This window comes from Scylla paramamosain, chromosome 3 (genome assembly GCF_035594125.1).
Source record: "Scylla paramamosain isolate STU-SP2022 chromosome 3, ASM3559412v1, whole genome shotgun sequence".
NCBI classification, from domain to species: Eukaryota; Metazoa; Arthropoda; class Malacostraca; order Decapoda; family Portunidae; genus Scylla; species Scylla paramamosain.
In genome coordinates this window covers 10,647,501-10,670,265 of record NC_087153.1, presented here as the reverse complement: position 1 = coordinate 10,670,265, position 22,765 = coordinate 10,647,501, and the positions used below count along the sequence as shown (strand labels likewise).

The 22,765-nt window shown below is 42.5% G+C and overlaps 1 protein-coding gene and 1 long non-coding RNA gene across 3 annotated transcripts in view; one reads left to right on the top strand and one right to left on the bottom strand.

Annotated features, from left to right (window-relative positions):
- Positions 1-22,765, bottom strand: part of LOC135090179 (uncharacterized) — a 178,504-nt gene that overhangs the window by 144,760 nt on the left and 10,979 nt on the right. The window lies entirely within an intron of this gene.
- LOC135090167 (uncharacterized) overlaps positions 9,907-22,765 on the top strand; it is a 94,550-nt gene continuing 81,691 nt past the window's right edge. Inside the window, 1 exon segment of the mRNA XM_063986591.1 lies at positions 9,907-10,693. Coding sequence (XP_063842661.1) covers positions 9,946-10,693 — 748 coding nt within the window. The 5' untranslated portion in view covers positions 9,907-9,945.

Genomic DNA, 22,765 nt, shown 5'->3' with positions numbered 1-22,765 from the left:
CTACCCTATACATTTCCCACATTCAGACCAACCTTCCCCTCCACCATTCATCCATACCTAAACCCATTTCCTTTCAAAAACATCTCCCACCCAAATATACACCCTGTCACCACTTCCTTGAACCAAAACTAATGTGTCCTTCTATTTACCATACAAAACACAGCCTCCTTCCTCCTCGTACCCACAGACAAACCTCCTTCACTGTCTCCCTCACCGTAACCACCTTCCTTTCATCTCTTCCCTTGTCCTTTCCCGCATCCTTCCCTCCTCATACCCACACACAAAGACTTCCTTCACTGTCCCCCAATCGTTGCATCCTTCCTTCCATTCCCTCCCTTCTTTACATCCAAACTTCTTCACTGTCTCTCTCATCCTAATCTCCTTCCTTTCATTCCTCCCCTTGTTCTTTCCCGTATCCTTCCCTGCAACGCATTCCAGCCCCCCTTCTCAACCTCCCGCCTCCTCAGACCCCTCACCGCCTCCCCCTACCTGCGTGCACAAAGCAGTGTTTACGGTGCCAGGACTCACCTAGTAAACGCCCCGTGTATGGGAGTCTGCAAGGGTATATATGACCGCGTTTGCGTTTCCTCCTTACATTATGTGGCAAAATATTCCATGAACTTCATCTCTACACCCTAAAACCACCTACCTACACCTCTCTCTCTCTCTCTCTCTCTCTCTCTCTCTCTCTCTCTCTCTCTCTCTGGTGGGGTATATGGAAGGATGCATTGCGGGGTTTACTATTACAGATCCTTCGGCTCCTTCAGTAGGACCAAAGTGCGCCGCCCCATTACGTTGTGACAGTTCCTTTGAGTCGCATCACGGCGCCTGCAGATAACGAGGAAGAGGAGGAGAGGGAGGCGCGGAGGAAAGGGAAGTAGAGGGAAGGAGAGGAAGGAAGGGAGGTAGGTAGGGATGAACCGGGGAAAGAGAAAGGGAGGGATGGCAGGGAAAACACACATACACACACGTAGAGAGATGGTCATGAAGGTTTTCAGTGTGTGTGTGTGTGTGTGTGTGTGTGTGTGTGTGTGTGTGTGTGTGTGTGTGTGTGTGTGTGTGTGTGTGTGTGTGTGTGTGTGTGTGTGTGTGTGTGTGTGTGTGTGTGTGTGTGTAGTGATGCAAGGGGATGAGAAGGATGATGAGGAAAGGTGGAAGAAGAGAATAAGGAAAATGAAAAGCAGGAAGGACAGGAGGAGGAGGAGGAGGAGGAGGAGGAGGAGGAGGAGGAGGAGGAGGAGGAGGAGGAGGAGGAGGAGGAGGAGGAGGAGGAGGAGGAGCAGGAGGAAGACGAGAATGAAGCTGAGAAATATGACGAGGAAAAGGAGACAGGGATGGAGTAAATAATGAGAAAGACGAAGCAACGGCAGCAGCAGCATCAACAACAACAACAACAACAACAACAACAACAACAAAAATAACAACAACAAAAATAACAACAACAACAACAACAACAACAACAACAACAACAACAACAACAACAACAACAGAAAGAACATGAAATGGGAAAAAAAAGAGAGAAGAAGAAGCAGGAGCAGAGAAACAGGAAATATGAGAGAAAAAAAAAAAAGAACGACAGCGACGACGACTAGGAGGACGAGGAGGAGGAGGAGATAAAGGGATAGACGAGAGGGAAGGCCGCGTACTAAAGGGATAAAAAAAAAAAACAGGAGAAAAGAGAAAAGAAAATAGAAAAAACTAACTTATCTGAATAAAAAAAAAAACAACTTTAAGAAACTGATGAATAACTTACAAAAGCACAATGAAAGGAAAAGACAAACCTTCAAGAAAAAAAATATGTACAATGAAAATAAAAAATGAAGAAAAATAATTAGCAAGAATACAAAGAAGAAAAAGAGAAAAAAAAGTAAAGGGAAGGTCGGTATTAAAGGGAAAACTGAGAAAAGTGAAGGAAAGTTTAGTGGAAAAGACGGAAACTGAAGAGCGTATGAAATATGAAGGGAAAAAAGAAGGGAGAAAAAAATAAGAGGAACTTAGGAGGGTATAAAATATGGAGAGGAAAGAATAAAGTAAGGGAAGTAATGTGGTAGTTGGAAAGTTAAGGAGAGAGAGAGAGAGAGAGAGAGAGAGAGAGAGAGAGAGAGAGAGAGAGAGAGAGAGAGAGAGAGAGAGAGAGAGAGAGAGAGAGAGAGAGAGAGAGAGAGAGAGAGAGAGAGAGAGAGAGAGAGAGAGAGAGAGAGAGAGAGAGAGAGAGAGACTGCCTCAAACCACACACACACACACACACACACACACACACACACACACACACACACACACACACACACTCCTTTCTACATTACATATTATATATTTTTTTTCCCTCCCCGGCGTCATTTTCCCTGAAGGCTCCCGGCAATAGTTTTAAATTGGCCAAAGTTTAAGTTAACGAAGCGTGAGTGACTTAGCCCGGCGCCCCTAGGAGACACCCCGCCACCTGACACTGCCGCCCTGAGGAACGCGAGAGTGAGATGAGCTAAGTAGGTGAGGAAGAGGACAAGGAAGTTAAGGACGGTAGGAGGAGAATGAAGGAAGGAAAAGAGGAGTGGACAGAAACTAAGGGATACTGGGAAAAGAAAAAGTGGAAAAGATAGGAAAGGGAGATGTAAAATACGTGATGGAGAAGGATAAAAAAAAGCAAAAATTGGTAGAAAAGGAAAGAGAAAAGGAAAGATATGAAAGGGGAATTAAACAAATGAGAGAAGTATGGAGGAAAAAAGCGAGGAAAACGGAAGAAGATAAAAAAAAGGAGAGTAGAAGGGAAGCAATGGAATGAGGACCGAAGAATAAATAAATAAAAAGGCGAGGGTTTGGAAGAAAGATAATAACGTAGATAGAAGAATAGGAAAAAAAAAACAAAGGAAGAAAGAAAAACAAGACTGAAAGTTGAAACGTGGTAATGGGCTGAGAGAGAGAGAGAGAGAAGAGAGAGAGAGGAAGAGAGAGAGGTGAGGCGAGAGAGAGAGAGAGAGAGAGAGAGGAGAGAGAGAGAGAGAGAGAGAGAGAGAGAGAGAGAGAGAGAGAGAGAGAGAGAGAGTCAATTGTTGTCATGGTGAAAAAAAAAAAGTCACATTCTCAGTACAAAAGAAAAACAATACCAAAGCACAACACAACACCACACAACACAGAAGTCACACATTAACACCACCACAACCACCACCACCACCACCACCACAACCACCACCACCACCACCCACAGACTCAATGAAGATACAATGTCCACCCCAGAGGAGGGGAAAACACTCTCCACCTGACACGTAGCGAGTAATTCATCCACACATTCCTGAAAGCACACTAGTCTGGCCTGGCAAACTTTATGAAGTCCGGGCCAGCTGCTCGCTACAACAGTATTCACAAAGAGACTTGCGAAGAAGAAAAAAAAAGAAAGAAAAGAAATACACGGGAAGGGAAAAGTAAACATGTGATATTTCTCTTTCTCACTTTTTCTGTACAAGAAGTTGGTTATGTTATTATTATTATTATTATTATTATTATTAGTAGTAGTAGTAGTAGTCGTAGTAGTAGTAGTAGTAGTAGTAGTAGTAGTAGTAGTAGTAGTAGTAGTAGTAGTAGTAGTAGTAGATAGAGTAGTAGTAGTAGTAGTAGTAGTAGTAGTAGTAGTAGTAGTAGTAGTAGTAGTAGTAGTAGTAGTAGTAGTAGTAGTAGTAGCAGTAGCAGCAGTAGCAGTAGTAGTTGAAGTTATTCTTGTACCCGTAGTAACACACACACACACACACACACACCGACAGAGAGAGAGAGAGAGAGAGAGAGAGAGAGAGAGAGAGAGAGAGAGAGAGAGAGAGAGAGAGAGAGAGAGAGAGAGAGAGAGAGAGAGAGAGAGAGAGAGAGAGAGAGAGAGAGAGAGAGAGAGAGAGAGAGAGAGAGAGAGAGAGAGAGAGAGAGAGAGAGAGAGAGAGAGAGAGAGAGAGCAGGGGGGAGCACAAAAGATACAGGTGATGTTTGCTCACCAAGCCACAAAACTATAGGACCATATATCCCGGCAGTGGAACGGTGACATTCTGTCCACCTGTGCTGGATGGCGAAGGTGATGACAAACACACAGGCACATTAAAGAGGAAGCGCCCACAGCGATTAAAGTGTTTGCTGTGGGAAATATTTACCCGAGAAAAACAAGAGTAATTAATATATTTGAAAGAGCCTAAGATTAATTTTAACACTTTCATCACTACTTCATTTTTAAGTATTTTTAGTACCACCAGTTCTTGAATATCCTGGAAAATATCCTTGAAAGTAACAAATAAAATTTACTGATAAGAAAACTGGACAAGCAGGTGGTAAACAGACAGACTTACAGCTTGGCAAATCACTTATATGTGTGTAAACCTTAACCAATACACAATTAATACCATTAGCCATGGAGTGATCCTTGTTTTAAGTAAGTCTTAACTCTTTTAGTATAAGACAAGAGTCCCGAGCTTCATAAAAAAAATATAAAAAAAAGTGAATAGGGATACACGCGTATTAGAAGAGGATGAGAAAGTAGAAGTATTTTATAAGGTCATCACAATAAATAAGGAGATATATGAGTAATAGCAATAGACGAACAAATAAAGGCGAAGTCTTGCGTCACCATCATAGCAAATATAATCTTAAACTTAATATAATCTTGTCAGAGTATCTGGAATAAAATCAATCCTTTGGCTCCTAATGGCAATATCACACTTGTCAGTTGAGTAACCTTATGCTATTTTATTGATCAAAATATAAACCAATAAGAACTAGAATATTTAAGCTAGATTATCACTTCTTATATAATCAATGGGATCTTTTGAAATTGTACCAAGAACTTATTACATGTTCTTATTAATCTTGAGAAATCATGAGAGTCAAATAGCTAAAACCTATTAAACTGTCACAAGAATCATGAAAACCAAAATATCTTGCACCACAATTAGTTAAACTACCACAAGAACACAAGAATCAACGTGTGTCGTGGTATTGTGAAGCTGAGGGGGTTAATTAAAGACGACACTGGGAGAGGAAGATGCCACCAAGACGCAAACACACCCGCTAATCCAAAGGTCCCGTCAGGCTGGTGGCGGCGAAGCGGGAAGTCATAATTAAGACACTACTATTGTTCTCGGGCAGGCCGCGACACAGGGCGAATCACAAGCGGCAAATTAGCAGGCCAGGAATATGCCAGGGCACGGCGGGGGAAGCTGCGAGGAGAGAGAGGAATGCTGGGGAGACAGACACAGGCAGAAACTTGATTAAAAGACTGAAGAGAGCTAGGTGTGGAATGCAATGGGGAGACACGAAGGTGGTAGGAGAGGAACTAACCAAGAGAGTAAGAGTAAAGTAAGCCTTATCAACACATTAATGAGAGAGCGAGAGCGAGAGCGAGAGCGAGAGAGAGAGAGAGAGAGAGAGAGAGAGAGAGAGAGAGAGAGAGAGAGAGAGAGAGAGCCACGTAATTGACATGCATTATACATATTTCTCAAGTATTACATTTTCAAGGGGAACATTAGCGGTTGGCGGACACTCCTCTCCTGCTGCGCTCATTTCCATGTCAAAGACTCTCACTTCTGCATCAGTTCTCGGGTTCCCGCGTGTGCTGGGGGCGTGTGAACCTGTGAACACCCTCAACCAATGGGTCTTCAGATGTCATGCTCATCCTCCTCCTCCTTCTCCTCCTCCTGCTCTAGGTCCTTCTCTTCCTCCTTCTCCTTTTCCGCTGCCTCCTCTTTCTCCGTCTCCTCCTCATCAACTTTCTACTCCTCCTCCTTATTCCTTGTATTCGTTTTTTTTTTCTGGTCTTTTCTGGTGTTTCTACCTCCTCGTTATTTTCCTTTCTTTTCTAGACAAACGATATTTCTCTCCTACTCATCGTCTTAATAAGAATTCTCCTGTGCACTGGTAACACAATTACAGCACATTTCAAGTTGCTCTTTATATTTCCATACTCAATGTGTCCATATATTTTCTTTGTTTTTTTTTTTTCTCTCTTTCGTCTAAGGTAACGAACCAGACAATCAGTGAAATAAGATACCTCCACAATTAAACTGAATTACTTTTTTTGATATTCCATACGTTTTTGGAGTGGAATACTGAGCGGGCTTTTTCACATATTTTGTGTGTCTTTGGTGGGCCTCCTCGACATGTAAGAAATAAATATTGGTACCCGTGAGTAAAATGCAAAGTGGGCAGTTGAGATATTTTCTTTCCCTTTGTGGTATAAATATTTTTCTGCCTGGTCTTTCCAACAGAAGTGGTATTATATGAATTTTCATTTTCTCCTCACAGTGTGCTACAGGGAATGGCATGAGAGGAGGGTCTTCTTGGTTTTATGTTTTAGGCATCTAATGATTATTTTTAACAGCCTCTACTGGAAGTCATTAAGATTTTCAAAGGTGTTTTCACAATTCCACGGATGATTTAGGATGAATTCAACATCATCAGTGGCAGAAATCTCTAGCCTTTGAAAATAATGCTAATGAGAGAAAAAGCATTTCAGAAGACGGACCTTGGCTTACATTACTAGTAAGAATATATAGAAAATGATAGTTATTTCAAGTACTAGATAACCATGTGAAAGATCCTCTTTTACCAACACTTTCCCTACCCTTGTGTGTGTGTGTGTGTGTGTGTGTGTGTGTGTGTGTGTGTGTTTCCTCCTGACTGTCTTCCTCGTCTTTCCCCTCATTGTCCTCCTCCTCCTCCTCCTCCTCCTCCTCCTCCTCCTACACGTTCCCATCCTGTTCACCCTCCTATACTCAGCCCCCAGGCCGTATTTCTCTCCCAACATCACAGCAAACAGAAAGCTTTATCTTATAAAATCTTTACACATTTTAGTTTTAGCGCTGCCGACCCTCGCCAAGCACTGCCAAAACATGATCGCTGCCAACTTACTGCTCGCACATGAGAACAAAAAAGAAAAAAAAAAAAACTGGAGCCACTAGTGTTAGGCGATGAAATATTTTGTAAAATACCATAAAAAAAAGTAGTTTATACTTATGAGGCATATAAACAGTGAACGGACACATAGGTGGTAAACAGACAGATAGACAGACTGAAATACATAAATATACATAGAAGTCTTATGTATATATTAGAACTGAAGACAAGAATAATAAAAGAAAAAAAAATTCAGATAATAATATATACAGGAAACGGACATCCAGGTGGTAAACAGACAAACAGACAGAAAAATACAGGAACATACATACACAGAGGGATTATGCAAATATCAGAATTTAAGGTATGAATAAAAAAAAGTTTCGGATAAAAAACACATCCATCTCAATAGTGATGAAGCTGAACAATTTATGATTAACAGTAACTAAAACAAACAGTATAATCAGTATAATACACAAAATGGGATAGAGATCTACAAAAAACAAACATGAAATGCCTTAAACATCTATATTTACACTCTTCCTCTCTCTTCTCCTCCTCCTCTTCCTCCTCCTCTCGTCCTCCTCTTTCTCTTCTTTTTTTTTTTTTTTTCCGTGGGTTTCCTGATCTTCCCGCCACAAGCACCTCCTGCGTGCTGGGCCGCGCGACGCCCTCACGGTATCACAACACATCACTGCGCATTACAACCCTCACTTGCCCCAGTATGTACGGTTATGAGGACCGACAGACGCCACCTACCGGGGAAGAGAGAGAGAGAGAGAGAGAGAGAGAGAGAGAGAGAGAGAGAGAGAGAGAGAGAGAGAGAGAGAGAGAGTGTGTGTGTGTGTGTGTGTGTTCCCTGACGTTCGGTCCACGTTATTTTGTTTACGTGAAGAGTAAGAAGGACGATCGCGTGCCGAGAGGTGGAAGGGAAGTAGTTTTATAAAAAGGACGGCGGTAGAGTCTCTTCAGCACCACTCATAAAGACAGCATGACAGCACACACACACACACACACACACACACACACACACACACACACACACACACGAGCACACACACAAATACAAATCTAGTGCTCCAAGGCGGTCACCCATCCAAGTGCTAACCAGACCCAACGTTGCTTAACCTCTCTGATCACAGGAGAAGCGTTGCATTCATCGTGGTATGGTTGCATCTAACTCTGAACCTTCGAAAATATCCATAAAAGTTACCGTCCTATTATTAACTAAAATATGTTTGAGATCTTCACTTCCAACCTAAGGAAAATAAATAATAACACAATAAAATGGTCTTGTCGTATTCAAAAGATTACATTGGTCTTTTTGTATTCTAGTCACCACCTTCATTAATATTTAACTAGGATGCTTCTTTAATTAAGAAACCTGGAGACCGTTACTTAGGAAACAAGCGTAATTTATACGAGTGTCCCTCCTTAAACCATTCTACAATTTCCACGATAATTTTGACTGACGTATATGCTGGATGGTAATTACTACAGGCCGTTAAAATACACTTGCTGTAAAAATATATATTCGCATAACCTTACCGAGAGTCCTGCGGCATAGTGAAGGTAAAAAATAGGGAAAAATAAGATAATAGTTCGTAGAGAGATAGCGTACGTGAATATACTCGCCAGTACCATTAAAAGAGTGAGGCTGGAAATAAGCGCAGCGGTTTCCATGTGCCTGGTTCACGTGCTTGTTTCCTTTAGTACAGATGATCATGACAGGCGCCTCATTCCGCCTCTTGCCTACACAGAATCATTTTGTGGCGCATGTCATGTATTCTGTCTCTTCTTCTTCTTCATCTTCTTCAACTTCTTTGTCTTCTTTGCCGTCCTCCCTCGCCCATCTCGAAAAATAAATAAATAAAATCGGACATCCAAAAGATCTCAATGCTTTTTTTTTTTAATTTTCATCTTTAGTTCCCTCTAATCGACATATGTTTTCCTAATCTGTACTCTATACTTTACTTGAAAATAAAAACATAAGGACATAAGGCAAGCTGTAAGAAGCCAGTAGGTTTACACGTGGCAATCACTGGATAAAACTTACGTAATACATAATTTAGTGTATATCCGTCAGTTATTCCAAAATCTATGTATATATCCAGTAAATTCACCGGTTATTCCAAAAAATCATGTCAACAGATTACTCAACTAACACTCTCTCCTGCAGTGACAAGTGGAATACATTAATTCAACTAATTATGACTGACAGCAGAATTTCGTATACATCATTTTCGTCCAGCGTTAATAAGTATCTGGGACGTGATTACCGACGGCACCACTTAATCAATTATGCAAACCAAAGTCATCGGATATCAAACGTCCTCGTAATGAACAAAACTTTCCACCGGTACCTCGAATACTTTCCCTGCTTTTCCGTCCTTTTCCGTTCCTTTCTCCTTCCTAATTCTCCCTATTTCATCTATGCATCCCCAGCCACTCATTCCTTCACGAGTCCCTCTAAATGCAGCACGAGAGGACCCACACACAAGGGTAGTCAGCATCCCAGCACTACAGGAAAGAGGGAATAGGACACACTAGTCACCAGAACAACACCAGGCTAAGGGAGGAAGTCACGCCAGCTATTAGGTAGAAGATTGACTTCAGAGGAGGAGGAGGAGGAGGAGGAGGAGGAGGAGGAGGAGGAGGAGGAGGAGAGTGAGATGCGGTTCATGGATAGAGTTTCCTTACTGGTGGGGCGATTTATTGGCTCTATTCCTCATGTTTATCGGGTGTTATTGTACATCCCCCATCGATTTATCACTCTATTAGACTCAGCAAAGTAGGTCGTCTGGACTTATCGCCGCTGGAGCCTCCGGAGTGACGAGGAGGAGCGACCCGTGCTGGGACTCCGAGGCTCCTCACTACATCCCCGTCAGGATAAAGAGGGAAAAGTTATCAGTATTTTAAAACCTCATGTATTATTTCCATGGAGTTTAAGGATTTTGTCATGATTTTTTTTTTCTTTTATTTCGGTTGTAGTGTGTGTTGTTTATTGTTTTCAGTGTTTATCATTCTTACCATTCAGCTTTTCTTGAATACCCAAGTGATTTGTGCCTCTTTTCTTCCAGATAGTTTCCGATGAGGATCAATACGCCAGCCACGCCGGCGGCCGCCACGCGCCTCCACACGCGAAGACACCACCACCACCACCGTCATCACGCGGTCCACGAGGAGGGGGACGCACCCCACCACCACCACCACCACCACCACCATCACAGCAACAACAATCATAACCACAACTATCACCACCATCATCATCACCATCATCACAACCACTACCACCAAGAAGAGTTCCATAAACCCTCCCCCTCCCCCCCTAGCTCATGCTCCGCTCACACCCACCAGCTGCTGCACCAGTCCCAGCACCATCACCACCATCATCACCACCATCATCACCACCAACACCACCAACAGCAGCAGCACCTACAGCAGGACCAATGGCAGGAAGCACCGGAGCCCCTCACCCCGCCCGCACACCCCCACCATCACCCAAATCAGTACCTGAGGAGACTGGGACCACAAGATCCAAGGGAGAGACTAAAAGAAGCAGAGTGTCCGTGGGGGGAGTTGAGTCCACACCTCAAGCAGCAGCAACACCACCGGAAGCAGCAGGAGCAAAGACACCTGCAGCTCCACTCTCGTCTTCTGAAGCAGTTTCGCCCGCTGCGGTTGCTGCTGCTGGTGGCGGCGCTGCTGCAAGCAGGCGCGCTCGGCTGCCGCATCTCAGAGTTCACCTGCGGCAACTTCGAGTGTGTTCCTGCCGATGCTTACTGCGACGGCCAGCCAGACTGCTCGGACAGGACGGACGAGCCACGGGACTGCTCGCGTGAGTGTTCGCCTCTTGTACTTTGTCTTGAGATTCCCCGTCATTCAATCTTCCTCGTAACTTAATACCTTCTCTGTATTACTGGAAAAACTCTAACCTGGTATAGAAAATGCATGAAAGAAATAAAATGAAAACTGGTACACTATTCTGACAGCAAGGAAAAGTGTTAATTCTCAGATGAAAAGAACAGAACTCTTTGACACCCACCCACACACACACACACACACACACAGTTTTGCATTGTCATCACTCAGGCTTATACCAAGTTAGAATTTTCTCAATGGTAACTTATGTGCTCTCATGTCCCGGCCTCCCAATTTGCCTCAGATTCCCACGGCGCACTGTTTGGGGAATGACGGGACTGGGAAAGCTATCTTATTATCTTCCATTTCCTTATAAAGTTAAACGAAATAGAAACTTTTTTATCCAAGATTTCTCATTTGGTATACTTAATAATTTTTCCAATAAAAAAGTTTAGGCTGTGGTGTGTGTGTGTGTGTGTGTGTGTGTGTGTGTGTGTGTGTGTGTGTGTGTGTGTGTTTTAGACCGCCCTCAGGAGTAGAAGTTTGTGTGCGTCTTCTCCAGGGGTTTGTGAAGCCTTCTAATGAAGCCCTCGTCCCTGGGCTGCCACGCGACCAGCAGTTGCGTGGAGAGTGTCAATATTTCCTTAAGAAACTCCCGACTCGGCGGCGCGGCGTTGCTTCCATCAAGGGAATGACCGAGCCGCCGCACGCCAGCCTGGGGGGATGAGGGTGGAGGATGCCAACAGATGCAGTGTTTTCTTTTTTTACTTTTAGCTTTTCAAATACAAGGCTGAGAAAATTTTTTTTTTTTTTTGTGAAGGAAAACAGCCGTAGAATATGTACCCAGAAAACAAATTTGAGTAAACAAACTGACTGCTTAATAAGAAACTAGAAAAAAAAAGTAAGCCAATAAAACACCTATGGACATTCTTTTTTTTATTTTCAAACAACAAATGAGGGGAAAACACTAGACAGATAAACAGGCAGATAGATAGAAAGATAAATAGACAGACATAGTATGCTGACCGCAGTGCATTACATTAAAATCAAAACAAGTGAGACATGAAAAAGCTCCCAGCACAACGCCCCGAGCAGAGGGATGACACGGCATGCAGGAATTAGTGTTGATGAGGCTGCAGCGAACAGGAGGAGTGATGGGCCGCGCTGGGGATATTGCATAGACACTGAGTTATCGGGTGGGGAGGGGGTCAAAGTGAGGCACGGGAAGCGTATCTCACAGCGCGGAGTGGAGCTCGCCACGTGCTCTGACAAACTCGATCACATAAAGCAGCATCATGGAGGGGCGCCTGGCAGGTCCACAGGTCCACGCCACGCGACCCGGCCCAGTGAGGGTTTGGGGCGGGGAACGCTGCAGCAGCAGCAGCAGCAGCAGCAGCAGCAGAGAGAGAGAGAGAGAGAGAGAGAGAGAGAGAGAGAGAGAAATGAAGGGGGTAAAAAAGGAACAATAAAATGTAAACACGCCGACCCACCCCTCCACACATATCGTCCCCCCCCCCCCTCTCTCTCTCGCTCTCTCAGTGTGTGTGTGTGTGTGTGTGTGTGTGTGTGTGTGTGTGTGTGTGTGTGTGTGTGTGTGTGTGTGTGTGTGTGTGTGTGTGTGTGTGTGTGTGTGTGTGTGTGTGTGTCTGTGTGTGTGTGTGTGTGTGTGTGTGTAGCATACATACATGCCATGAAACATAATGGCTTACACAAACATTTGTCCTCAGTTCTCCCTCACTGCAATGTGATTTTACGTTTGCTCTCTCCATAGCTATGAAATCATGCTACGGAACACCGTGCACTTGATAAACAACACTAACTACAGACACTTATATTCAGTGAAGCGGAAAAAAAACGAACATACATTGCCTCACTTGGCCAATGATACTCACACACATTTTTATCATGTATAAGGGGGACCATAACGAGAGGCAGCGAGAGATGGAAGAAAGGAAAAGCGAACAGAGAATTTCGACTGGGATCCGAAGAGAAAAAGGGAGATGAAAGGGTCATAATAGGAGGCAGAGAGAGATACAAAAGAAGGAAAGAAGAAAAAAAACGAAGGGAAGAACCTGTACTCCCTGATTCCCACACACGAACACCACACAGAGGGCTTGGACGGAGGGAAGCATCAGCCATCCAAATTAGGAGACAGCGCTCGGAGGGAAGGGAAGGGGAGGGAAGGGCAGGGAAAGGCAGAGAAGGGAGGGGAAGGGAAGGGGAGGGGAGGGAAGGAGGAATATGTATGATGCATGAGTAAAACATGAAGTACAGGGAGAGGCAAAGTAGGAGAATGAAATAAGCAGGATGGGAAAGAAGGGAGAGAGTAAAGAGAGGGAGGAAAGGAGGGGAGGGATATGATAAGGAAACGAAATTTGGACGAAGGAAGGGAAGGATGACTACAAGAAGAAAGGGGAGAAAAGAAAAAAGGAAGGACAGAAAGATCACCACAGTAAGGAAGAGAAAGCTGAAGTTGAGTGAAGAAGAGAAGGATGGCAACAAAAAAAGAAAGGGAGGAAGGTAAGGAAGGAGGGAAGGATAACTTCAAGGATAGGATGAATGGATGAGGGGATAAAAATGAGGAAGCAATAACCACAAGATGGGAGGAAGGAAGAGAAGGATGACTGCAAGAAGGAAAGGAGGGAAGAACCGAGAGGAGGAGGAAGGAAGGGAAGGAAGGAGGGAAGGACCACATCAAGAGCCTGAGCAGCTTTCGCATCGACATTCATAAGACAACTTCCTGTACCGAGAAGAGAGATGAGACGAGGACATGACGAGGGCAGGGAGACATACACTGGGAATCTGATCGCCTCCAGACTACCGCGGGAAGGATACTGGACGAGAAATTAAGACATATTCTCTCTGAAACCCGAAAGCATTTTAATTCTTTCACTACGATATGCAACAATTCACATTACTAAATCCAATTAAATCTTTCTAAGTATCAACAAAAATTATGAAAAAAGGAATTATAAGAATAGATTTTGTAATATCCAGCCAGTATAATGCTTGAAGGTGACGGTAGTGGAGGTGACAGAGTGGTTCATAAACAGAAAAAAAAAAAAGCTAAATAGAAGGGAGAGCTAAAATTTACGCTAAACTGAACCAATTGAACAATGATGCTGACTTATGAAATTTGAACAGAGAATGCAATAAAATACTTTGATAACATGACACTAAAAAAAAAAAAAAAAAAAAAAAGAAATCACAAATGGCTGAGCAAACTGAGGAGAGGTGCCTTAATCGTGAAACAGAGAACACGATGTAACAATGCAACAGTTCAGCACAACACAACACCACACAACAACAACACTCGGAACATTCACACATGGCTTCACTGCAGGTAGAGGCAGGCAGACGGGGTGCATATTCCGAAGGGGTAACTATAAGGAAAAATGCAGATACCAGGAGGCAGTTTAGGTACAAGTGGTGCAAAGTGAGGGCAAAGTTTTGGGTGTGTAGTGAGCTGTGGGTTGCCTCGGGATCAGCAACGCTACCCTCGCCCTTTGAGGCTGTGGCGGGGAAAAATCCTTTACACCGTGAGGCAGGATCAACTGTGCCATCTGGGTTACAGTTTGCATTTCCCAGGCTTCCTCGGGCACCCATTTGCCGATCGACCTGTAAACCTAGGTAACTGAGTAGCCTCCGCGACCCTCAGTGCTATGCTCCACAGTTATGCAAGATATTGCTTTTTAAATAAAGTGGTAGATGACTGGATTAGACTCAGTAGTCAGGTCGCAGTGAGTAGTCAATAGGGAGTTTTATATATATAAAAAAAAGATAAGACAAATTTATAGATGATGACGATTTGTGGATATAGATATGTTATATAAAGGAAGTGCCACTTGTATGTATGTATGTATGTCTTGTAAGTAGCTTCTTGTACGTAGCTTCCTTTATGTTCTTACGTAAGTACTAACAGTGCGATTACTGTATAGCTTTTCATTACCATTCACATCTACAAATAACATATTCGTCTCCTTTTAATTTTCTGATTCAAGCACCATACATGATCTTTGGTGCCAAACTTCATCTTTCACCTCTTTCATAATTCCTTACGTAAAAAGAATGTGCAATTACTCTGTAGCTGCTCTGTGAGATCTACTTCATGAGCGCTTTAATTCACAAACAACTGATTCGTCTCCTATTCATTTTTGGATTCAGGCACCATACTACTTAATCTTCTAGTCAAAATTTCATCTCGCACCTGTCTCATAAACTCCTCCATAAAGATTTCAAACAGGTCGCTGCATCACAGTTTCTTGCCGAGGATTTATTTCACTGGAAAATATTCTCTATTCCATTCCTCCTACGCCCAGATATGAATTGTTTTCATTGCAAAAGCTTTCCAGTGTTCCGTGCAATGGCTCATCCACCACATAAACCTGCAACACTCGCAACACAGCGTTCCTATTCATTTTATCATACGTCTGCTGTAAGACAATAAATGCCGAGTATAAATCTTTACCTCTCCTAGCAATATTTCAGTGTCCAACATTCATACAGGAGCACTCCCCTCATGAGTTTTGCTTTCTTTCCCATGAATCAAGAACAAACAACGATTATTTTAACAGAAAACTTCAAAGATAGGAAAGTTTAAGAAAAAAAAATAGTGGCATACACATGGATCAAGGATAATTACACGTATTTAACCAAAAACTACAAGTAATAAGGACAGGAAAAAAAAAATACAAGTAATAAGGACAGAAAAAAAAAAGACTAGCATTTGAGAGTTGTCGCCTCATCACCATCACCATTGCATTTTGCTCTCCATGGTTTTTATTTCCAGTATCACATGAACAAAATCTAAATTCCCACGCAGCTATTCTCCAGTGCACAATATTTGCAGCCACAGAGATTACGGCTCAGGTCGGATAAAGCTCTCTCTCTCTCTCTCTCTCTCTCTCTCTCTCTCTCTCTCTCTCTCTCTCTCTCTCTCTCTCTCTCTCTCTCCCCCTGCATTGTACTAAATCACAGTGCTTAGTTGCTGAGTGTGAGAGAGAACAGTAGTGGTGCAGCAAGGCTTTTTATTTATTTTTTTTCATTTACTTATTTTCTTATTTTAGATGCAGAAATCAGTCATAGCACACACACACACACACACACACACACACACACACACACACACACACACACACACACACACACACACACACACAATAACACATTACAAGACACGCTATGCTAAATCTCTGTTGTGTTTACTGTGTGTTTCCTTTGAACAAGGAATTGGGGATAAAGTAAAAAAAAGAAAAAAAAATCGTGTCCGATATTTGCAGGGAGATTCTTTTTTTTTTTTTTCATTTGGCCGATAGATGATTGTGTGCGAAATGTACAAAATTAGACAGTTGATTACAAGGAAAAAAAAAAGGTGTGTGGTGTGGTGACAGAAGCTTAATCCTTCCTTAGATATTAGGTAGATGGTTCTTTCATTTCGATGACAAACATTCCTTCGGGGTGAACAGAGACGAAAAGAAGCAGCAATTGTAGAGTATAAACTCAATAAGGTGAAAATGATCTTAAACCCTCTTTTTCTTCCTGGATTCTGTCTAAATAGCAAACACTACTACTAGTGCTACTGTAACTACTACTACTGCTACTACTACTACTACTACTACTACTACTACTACTACTACTACTACTACTACTACTACACTGCCAACAACAACACCAACAACAACAACAACAACAACAACATCACACCTAACCACAGCGCTTCGTTATCACTGAGAAATGAAAAGAAGAAAAAGCATCCTGTTAGTTTCTTTAAAATACCCTCTATATATTGTCCCCACATCGATCACCACAATGCAACTTCCTACAAACTTCCAAACTTCACTGATCGGTTCGTTCCGCCGGCCAGTAATGACTAAAACATCACCAATGAAGTTTCGCAAGTTTGAAAGTTTTGCAAGAACTTGAAATGGTTTCCCGTCGTTTGTGCTCCCCCCTTCCTCCTTCCTCTTCCTTCTTCCCCTTTCACTGCTACCCTCCCAATGCTACCCCTCTGTCCCTCCCTCACCCTTCACCAGTTGCTCAATACCTCGTGCTCGTAGGGAATGTTCAGTCATGGTGCGTGAGTCATGTCCTCGTGATGTGTTGCCTTGCATGAGAATACAAGAAAAGGGCAGCTGCAAGAAGCCATCAGGTCTACATGTGGGAGTCCCTCTATTAGTGGTGGGTGGGCAGGATTTTTCTAGTGTACAGTTTTGTGTCTTTATTAAGTATTTAGCTGCAATAAATTTTCAGACAGTCAGGGAAGGACCCGCAATTTTCTTCGTGTTTGGTTTTGGTTTTCATAGGGACAGGCATCTTCAATGGGCCTTTTTTTTCAGTTTTGTTGCCCTTGGTCACAGATTCTCTTATATAGAAAATACATGTATAATCCTTTTTGAAATCCTATAATCATTTTAATTCCTGAAGCGCAATGGCATTTCTCTCCTGAAGGAAGGATATTTGTACAAAAGGCCTCCTACTTGTATTTCTCAATGGTATGAACGAACAGCGACTAATTAGCAGCAGTTTTATCTTTTACCTGTTCTAATATCGTGACAGCAGCAAGGTAAGGAGAGTGTACCTGGTAATATGTGTAATATCACTCCAGTAATACCACCATCACAAATTTTTATTCCTCGGTTCCTCTCCTCGTCATACTCCTCCTCTTCCTCCTCATTTCCCCAATCTGATCATCTGCCATTTCCTCCATACCCTCAATTTTGAATAGCCTTCCAATTTCCTTCCCTAATCGTCCCTGCGTCGCTGAGTACGGGGAGTGAATGGCGGCTCTGGCCCAGGGAATGAGAGCCGCGCAAAGATCGCCTCTCTTTGGGATCATCGCGACAACAATCAACCTGAGCACGAGTATATATTGGCGACAGTCTGGTCCTGTTCTAAAATACCAACTACGTTTTGGTCCAACGCCGCGATGCCTGTGACGCGCGATGGCAGATCATTACCTCACGCTGCCACACAGGCCGTGTCATTCCCCTCACTCCCGAACACCGGTGCTGGTCCAGTGCGTCAGTTATGGCGCAGCGAGGCTCACTGGCCAGTGGTTATAGTGCACAAAGGCCTGATAGAGCGGCCTGACACAATGCCGCTCCATTTGGAATGTGCGCTGCAAACACTGACCTTTACACGCGACCTGATATACATTCCTCGCGACCTTTACATTCCGAGTGTTTCGTTTATCCTCGCGCATTTCTCAACACCCGCCCGTCTGCTCGCCCACGGCCCTCCTCTCCCTTAAAAGCACTGCAGCCCTGAACTGCCCGCCACTCGTCCCACTACCTTCACCCACACGTCTCCTCCAAAGTGAAAGCAGTGGGTGAAAATAATCCGCACAGCTCTTTACGGCACTCGTGGGAGGGAAAGGTTCTTGATCATGTTAGCAAAAGAAAAAAAAAAAAAAAAGAGGCGAGAAATAAAATGCAGTCGTAAGTTTTCCAGTTTATATTCACTGCATGAATGCAATTTAAAAGTTTATTGTGCAATGAATTCCGTGTTTCATTGTCTGCATAGAACAGCTGAGCCACGTGTTCTTGGAGGAAGTGACTTTTAAAATTATGCCTTTTAGTCTCAAATAAAGAGAAAGTAATAGTAATCAGCGAAAAAAAAAAATCAGAAATGTCGCAGTGGCAGCAATGACAGCGAGGTGGAAGCAGCGAGGGCGATCTGAGGGACACACGACTTTGGCTCAGCAGTGGCGGACTCAAGTTACAAGATCCCGGCGGACTTCTAATCACTTTCAGCCTAAAGACTCCGGCGCTCAAACAAGAATCGAAAAGTTTTCAAAGGAGGAGTCAGGTCTTTGAGGCATTCAGGGCGACCCCGCCGCTTTGAATGTGTCCAGACCTTGATCGAGGACCCGAGATTCACATTCCGTTGTATCTCTACCTTCTCTCTGACCTCCTCCTCCTCCTCCCTCTTTTATACTTTCCTTTCACACTTCTACACGTTTACTTACCGTTCTGTTGCCTTCCTGTTTGCCTCAGATTATTACTACGATGACCTTCCCTTCGTCCAGCATTCTCTCTGATCCCCTCCTCCTCTATCTTCTTCTTTCACACTTTCACTTTCGCAAACTTGCTGACCGTTCTGCTGTCCCCCTTTTTTCCTAAGGTTATCACTTCACAGCCCTACCCCACACCTAGTATTTCTCCCATTAGGGCTTTCCTGTCTCAAATACCTTCAACCTGTCGATAAAGAGACACCGAGGCACAAAAAGAAGCGACGTGGGAGACGTGAAGGAGCCATTAAGGAAAACAGATTGAGATTCATGCTGATGAGTGAAATGGGAGAAGAATGACTTGGATGAGATTGAATTCGGAAGCCTGTGCGATAAAAGATTGTAAATTTCTCTCAGGTTGTGACGATGCAGACTCATACGGTAACAGATATGCGTGTGTAGGTATAAAATGGTTCTTACAAATATAATGTTTTCTAAATCAAAGTAAAATGTAAGTTATTATTTCATACAGGTAGGTAGATAGGCAAACACACACACACACACACACACACACACACACACACACACACAGAGAAAGACATGGAGACTGAGTAGCTGACAACAGATAGCTGACAAGCAGACACACACACACACACACACACACACAAACAGGCAAGTGGACAAACACAGACAATGACAGAAACAAAAAACAGAGAAACAAATTAAAAGAGAAAAAAAATACAAGAGTACAAACAAACAGACCGACAGACACACGGACAGAGATCTTATTCCAGGACAAAGGGACTCCCATAATCAAGGGTTTAAGGAAGTTACACAGTCCAGTGATCGGATTAAAGGGGGAGGTTTGGGCCAATGCTAATCTTACGACTTCGGAATTCTGGAGTGCATCTTATACTTCTTATTTCAGGCTGGAAACAGACAGACAAACAGATAGACAGATAAACAAACAAACACAAAGACAGAAATACCCACATGGATTTCCTCTCTTAGTATATTACCCAGCCTCAACACTCAAGTAGCGTTGCCACTTCCCCGCGGCTGAATAATAAACTTAAACACGCACCAGCAATTCATTTCAGTCTTGCCTTGATGAGACGGAGTTCTGATGCATCACACACCACTCCTCCTGGGAATTTATTAGGACTTTCAAGAGTATTTTTCATCAGCAATGAGGTTTCTATAACACTGCACCATCAGTAGTAGAAAATATGATAACCCTTCTGTTATTCATTACCACGCTCTTGTGAAAGTCCTTGTGAAAGTGTAAAGCGGGAAGTTATCGGAATTTTCCAGTGCGTTTTCATAGCTAATGATATTTTAAAAAAGATTCTACATCGTAAGTAGGAGAAAAGATCATAGGAAACCTTACTAGCATTTACCTCTCCAGCTTTTGAAAGGAGTCCTTATATGAATCCAAAATCTTTAAAAATATAGTAAGATATTGAGATTTTCAGGATTTTTGCAGTTTAATAAGGATTCTGCATCATTAATGAAAGAAATTATCATCAGAACCCCAATATTTCAAAACAGTCTTTATTAAGCTTCTACGAATATTGGAATTTATCAGGATTTTCAAAACTGTTTTTTTGAGTAGTTACAATTCATCAGCAGAAGAAAAATCATGAAAAAATTACAAATATTCATCTCTAAATCTTTTAAAGACAGTCCGTATGCGAACCCAAAACATTTAGGGATATGGGAAACTATTACGATTTTCAATAGCATTTTCATGACTTTAGATACATAATTTAACAAAGATTCTGTGTCACCAATAGAGGAAAAGACCATGAAAAACCCTTTCATATCTACCTTTGAAAACAGTCCTTGTGAGAACCAGAAACATTTAATAATAACCACTTTAGACTCATCAAAACAAGACAAGAGAGTAAAATGCTAAAGTAAACCGCACATTCCCTAAGCATCCTCCACCAAGGCTTCCGCGGGCGTGTTTCCCCCTCGTCTCGTGTTGACTTTGCTCCCTCACCTGAGAGTGTGAGCGGCCCTCGCAGCGCGGCTCAGCGTCTTGCTATACACTTGAGGACACAGACACTGCGATCACGGGAGGCCTTGATGGAAGCTGCATGGAGGGCCTGAGAGAAGGACGAGGAAGTGAAGGAGGACAAGGAGAAGGAAATGAAGGGAGAGAAGGAGAAGGTGGTAAGGGAGGAGGAGGAGAGAGGATGGTAGGAAGTGAATGACAAGGAGTAGGCGGAGGTAATGTTGGAGGAGGTGGAGGGAGGGATGTCAAGGAGGAGGAGCAGAAGGATGTGGAGGAGGAGGAGAAGGATGTGGAAGAGGAGGAAAAGACAAGGAGGAGGAGGAGGAGGAGGAGGAGGAGGAGGAGGAGGAGGAGGAGGAGTAGGAGGAGGAGTAGGAGGAGGAGGAGGCTGATATGATTACAGACTTCCATATTGTTTGTTGAGATCACAAGTGGCAGCAAGAAGGAGGGAAGATTGAAGATGAAGGGCAAGAAAGGTATAAAATGAGAACGTAAGGTTGAAAAGAATGGATGTGTAGATGAGAAAGAAAGGGAAGTGTTCTTTCATTCTGGTTGTGACTCATGAGGTTGGAGTAATATTAAATGTGGTTAAGATTCATTTATACTATTCTCATTTGTTTAGCTGTTCTGTCCGTGAATGGTTATCTCTCTCTCTCTCTCTCTCTCTCTCTCTCTCTCTCTCTCTCTCTCTCTCTCTCTCTCTCTCTCTCTCTCTCTCTCTCTCTCTCTCTCTATGTGATCGCTAGTCTGTCTTTGTGTTTGTTTGTCTATCTGTCTGTCTGTCTGTCTGTCTGTCTGTCTGTCTGTCTGTCTTCATGTCTTCCTGTCTCAGTATTTACAGTTCGTCCTTCTGTTTGCCGTGTCTGTCTGTCTGTCTACGTGTTTCCCTGTTTCCCTGTTTACTCATTCGTGTGTTTGGCTATCAATCTCCCCGTTTGTCTGGCTGTCTGTCGTTTTTTGTACAGGAACCTATTTTTCTGTGACGTTTATGACTCTCTCTCTCTCTCTCTCTCTCTCTCTCTCTCTCTCTCTCTCTCTCTCTCTCTCTCTCTCTCTCTCTCTCCATCCCTGGTAACGTAATGTAGTGGACTGCTGCTAAATAGTGAAGAGGACCCGGGAGCTGAGTGTTGGATGTTCCCCCTTCCTCTCCATTCCCTGCCAGCGCTCACTCACAGCTGCAACTGCTACATAATGGTCTTAAACCTTAGAGCTCTTGGTGAATGCAGCTTCCTCTCAATATTTACTTGCGAATGCTATGACTGCTAACTGGTAAAAACTTTTTCTCTCTCTATGTGACTCTGGATGTAAAAGCTTCGTCTCTCTCTTGCTCTCTTTTTTCCCCTTCCATGTTTGTTTGCACTTAATGGATACATAGAGCTTACTAAATCACGGGAAAAGCTACATTGCATTTCATATTTGCTTTTTTTTTTTGACGTATGGTTGTGTTGATGGTGGTATTTTGTACTGATATATTGGTAAGGAAGTTTCTACGTAGAGCCTATGAGAGTTCTTGTTGGTTGAAAAAGGAGGAGGTTTGGGCAGAAAAATCTAGATTTGTAATATGTGGGTAACGAAGATATGAAAGGGAATGTTTTACGTGAGGAAGGGACGACTGCACAAAAATGGCTTGAAATGCTAAATAATTTCCAGTTCTCTGAAGAATAAAACAGAGGAGTGATTAGCACACTTGTTATATATATATATATATATATATATATATATATATATATATATATATATATATATATATATATATATATATATATATATATATATATATATATATATATATATATATATATATATACATATATATATATATATATATATACATACATATATATATATATATATATATATATATATATATATATATATATATATATATATATATATATATATATAAAGGAGTCCTTATTGTTAATTTTCTGGCTGTGCTATACCTGAACTTTGAAAGAACCATTCTTATCATGTCTCGTTCTCGTTTCCCTTTGCTGAATAAAGATGATGAATCAATATTTATATTATTATGTGTAAAAATTAACATGTACTAATTATACTTGCATTTTCAAAAGTACTTG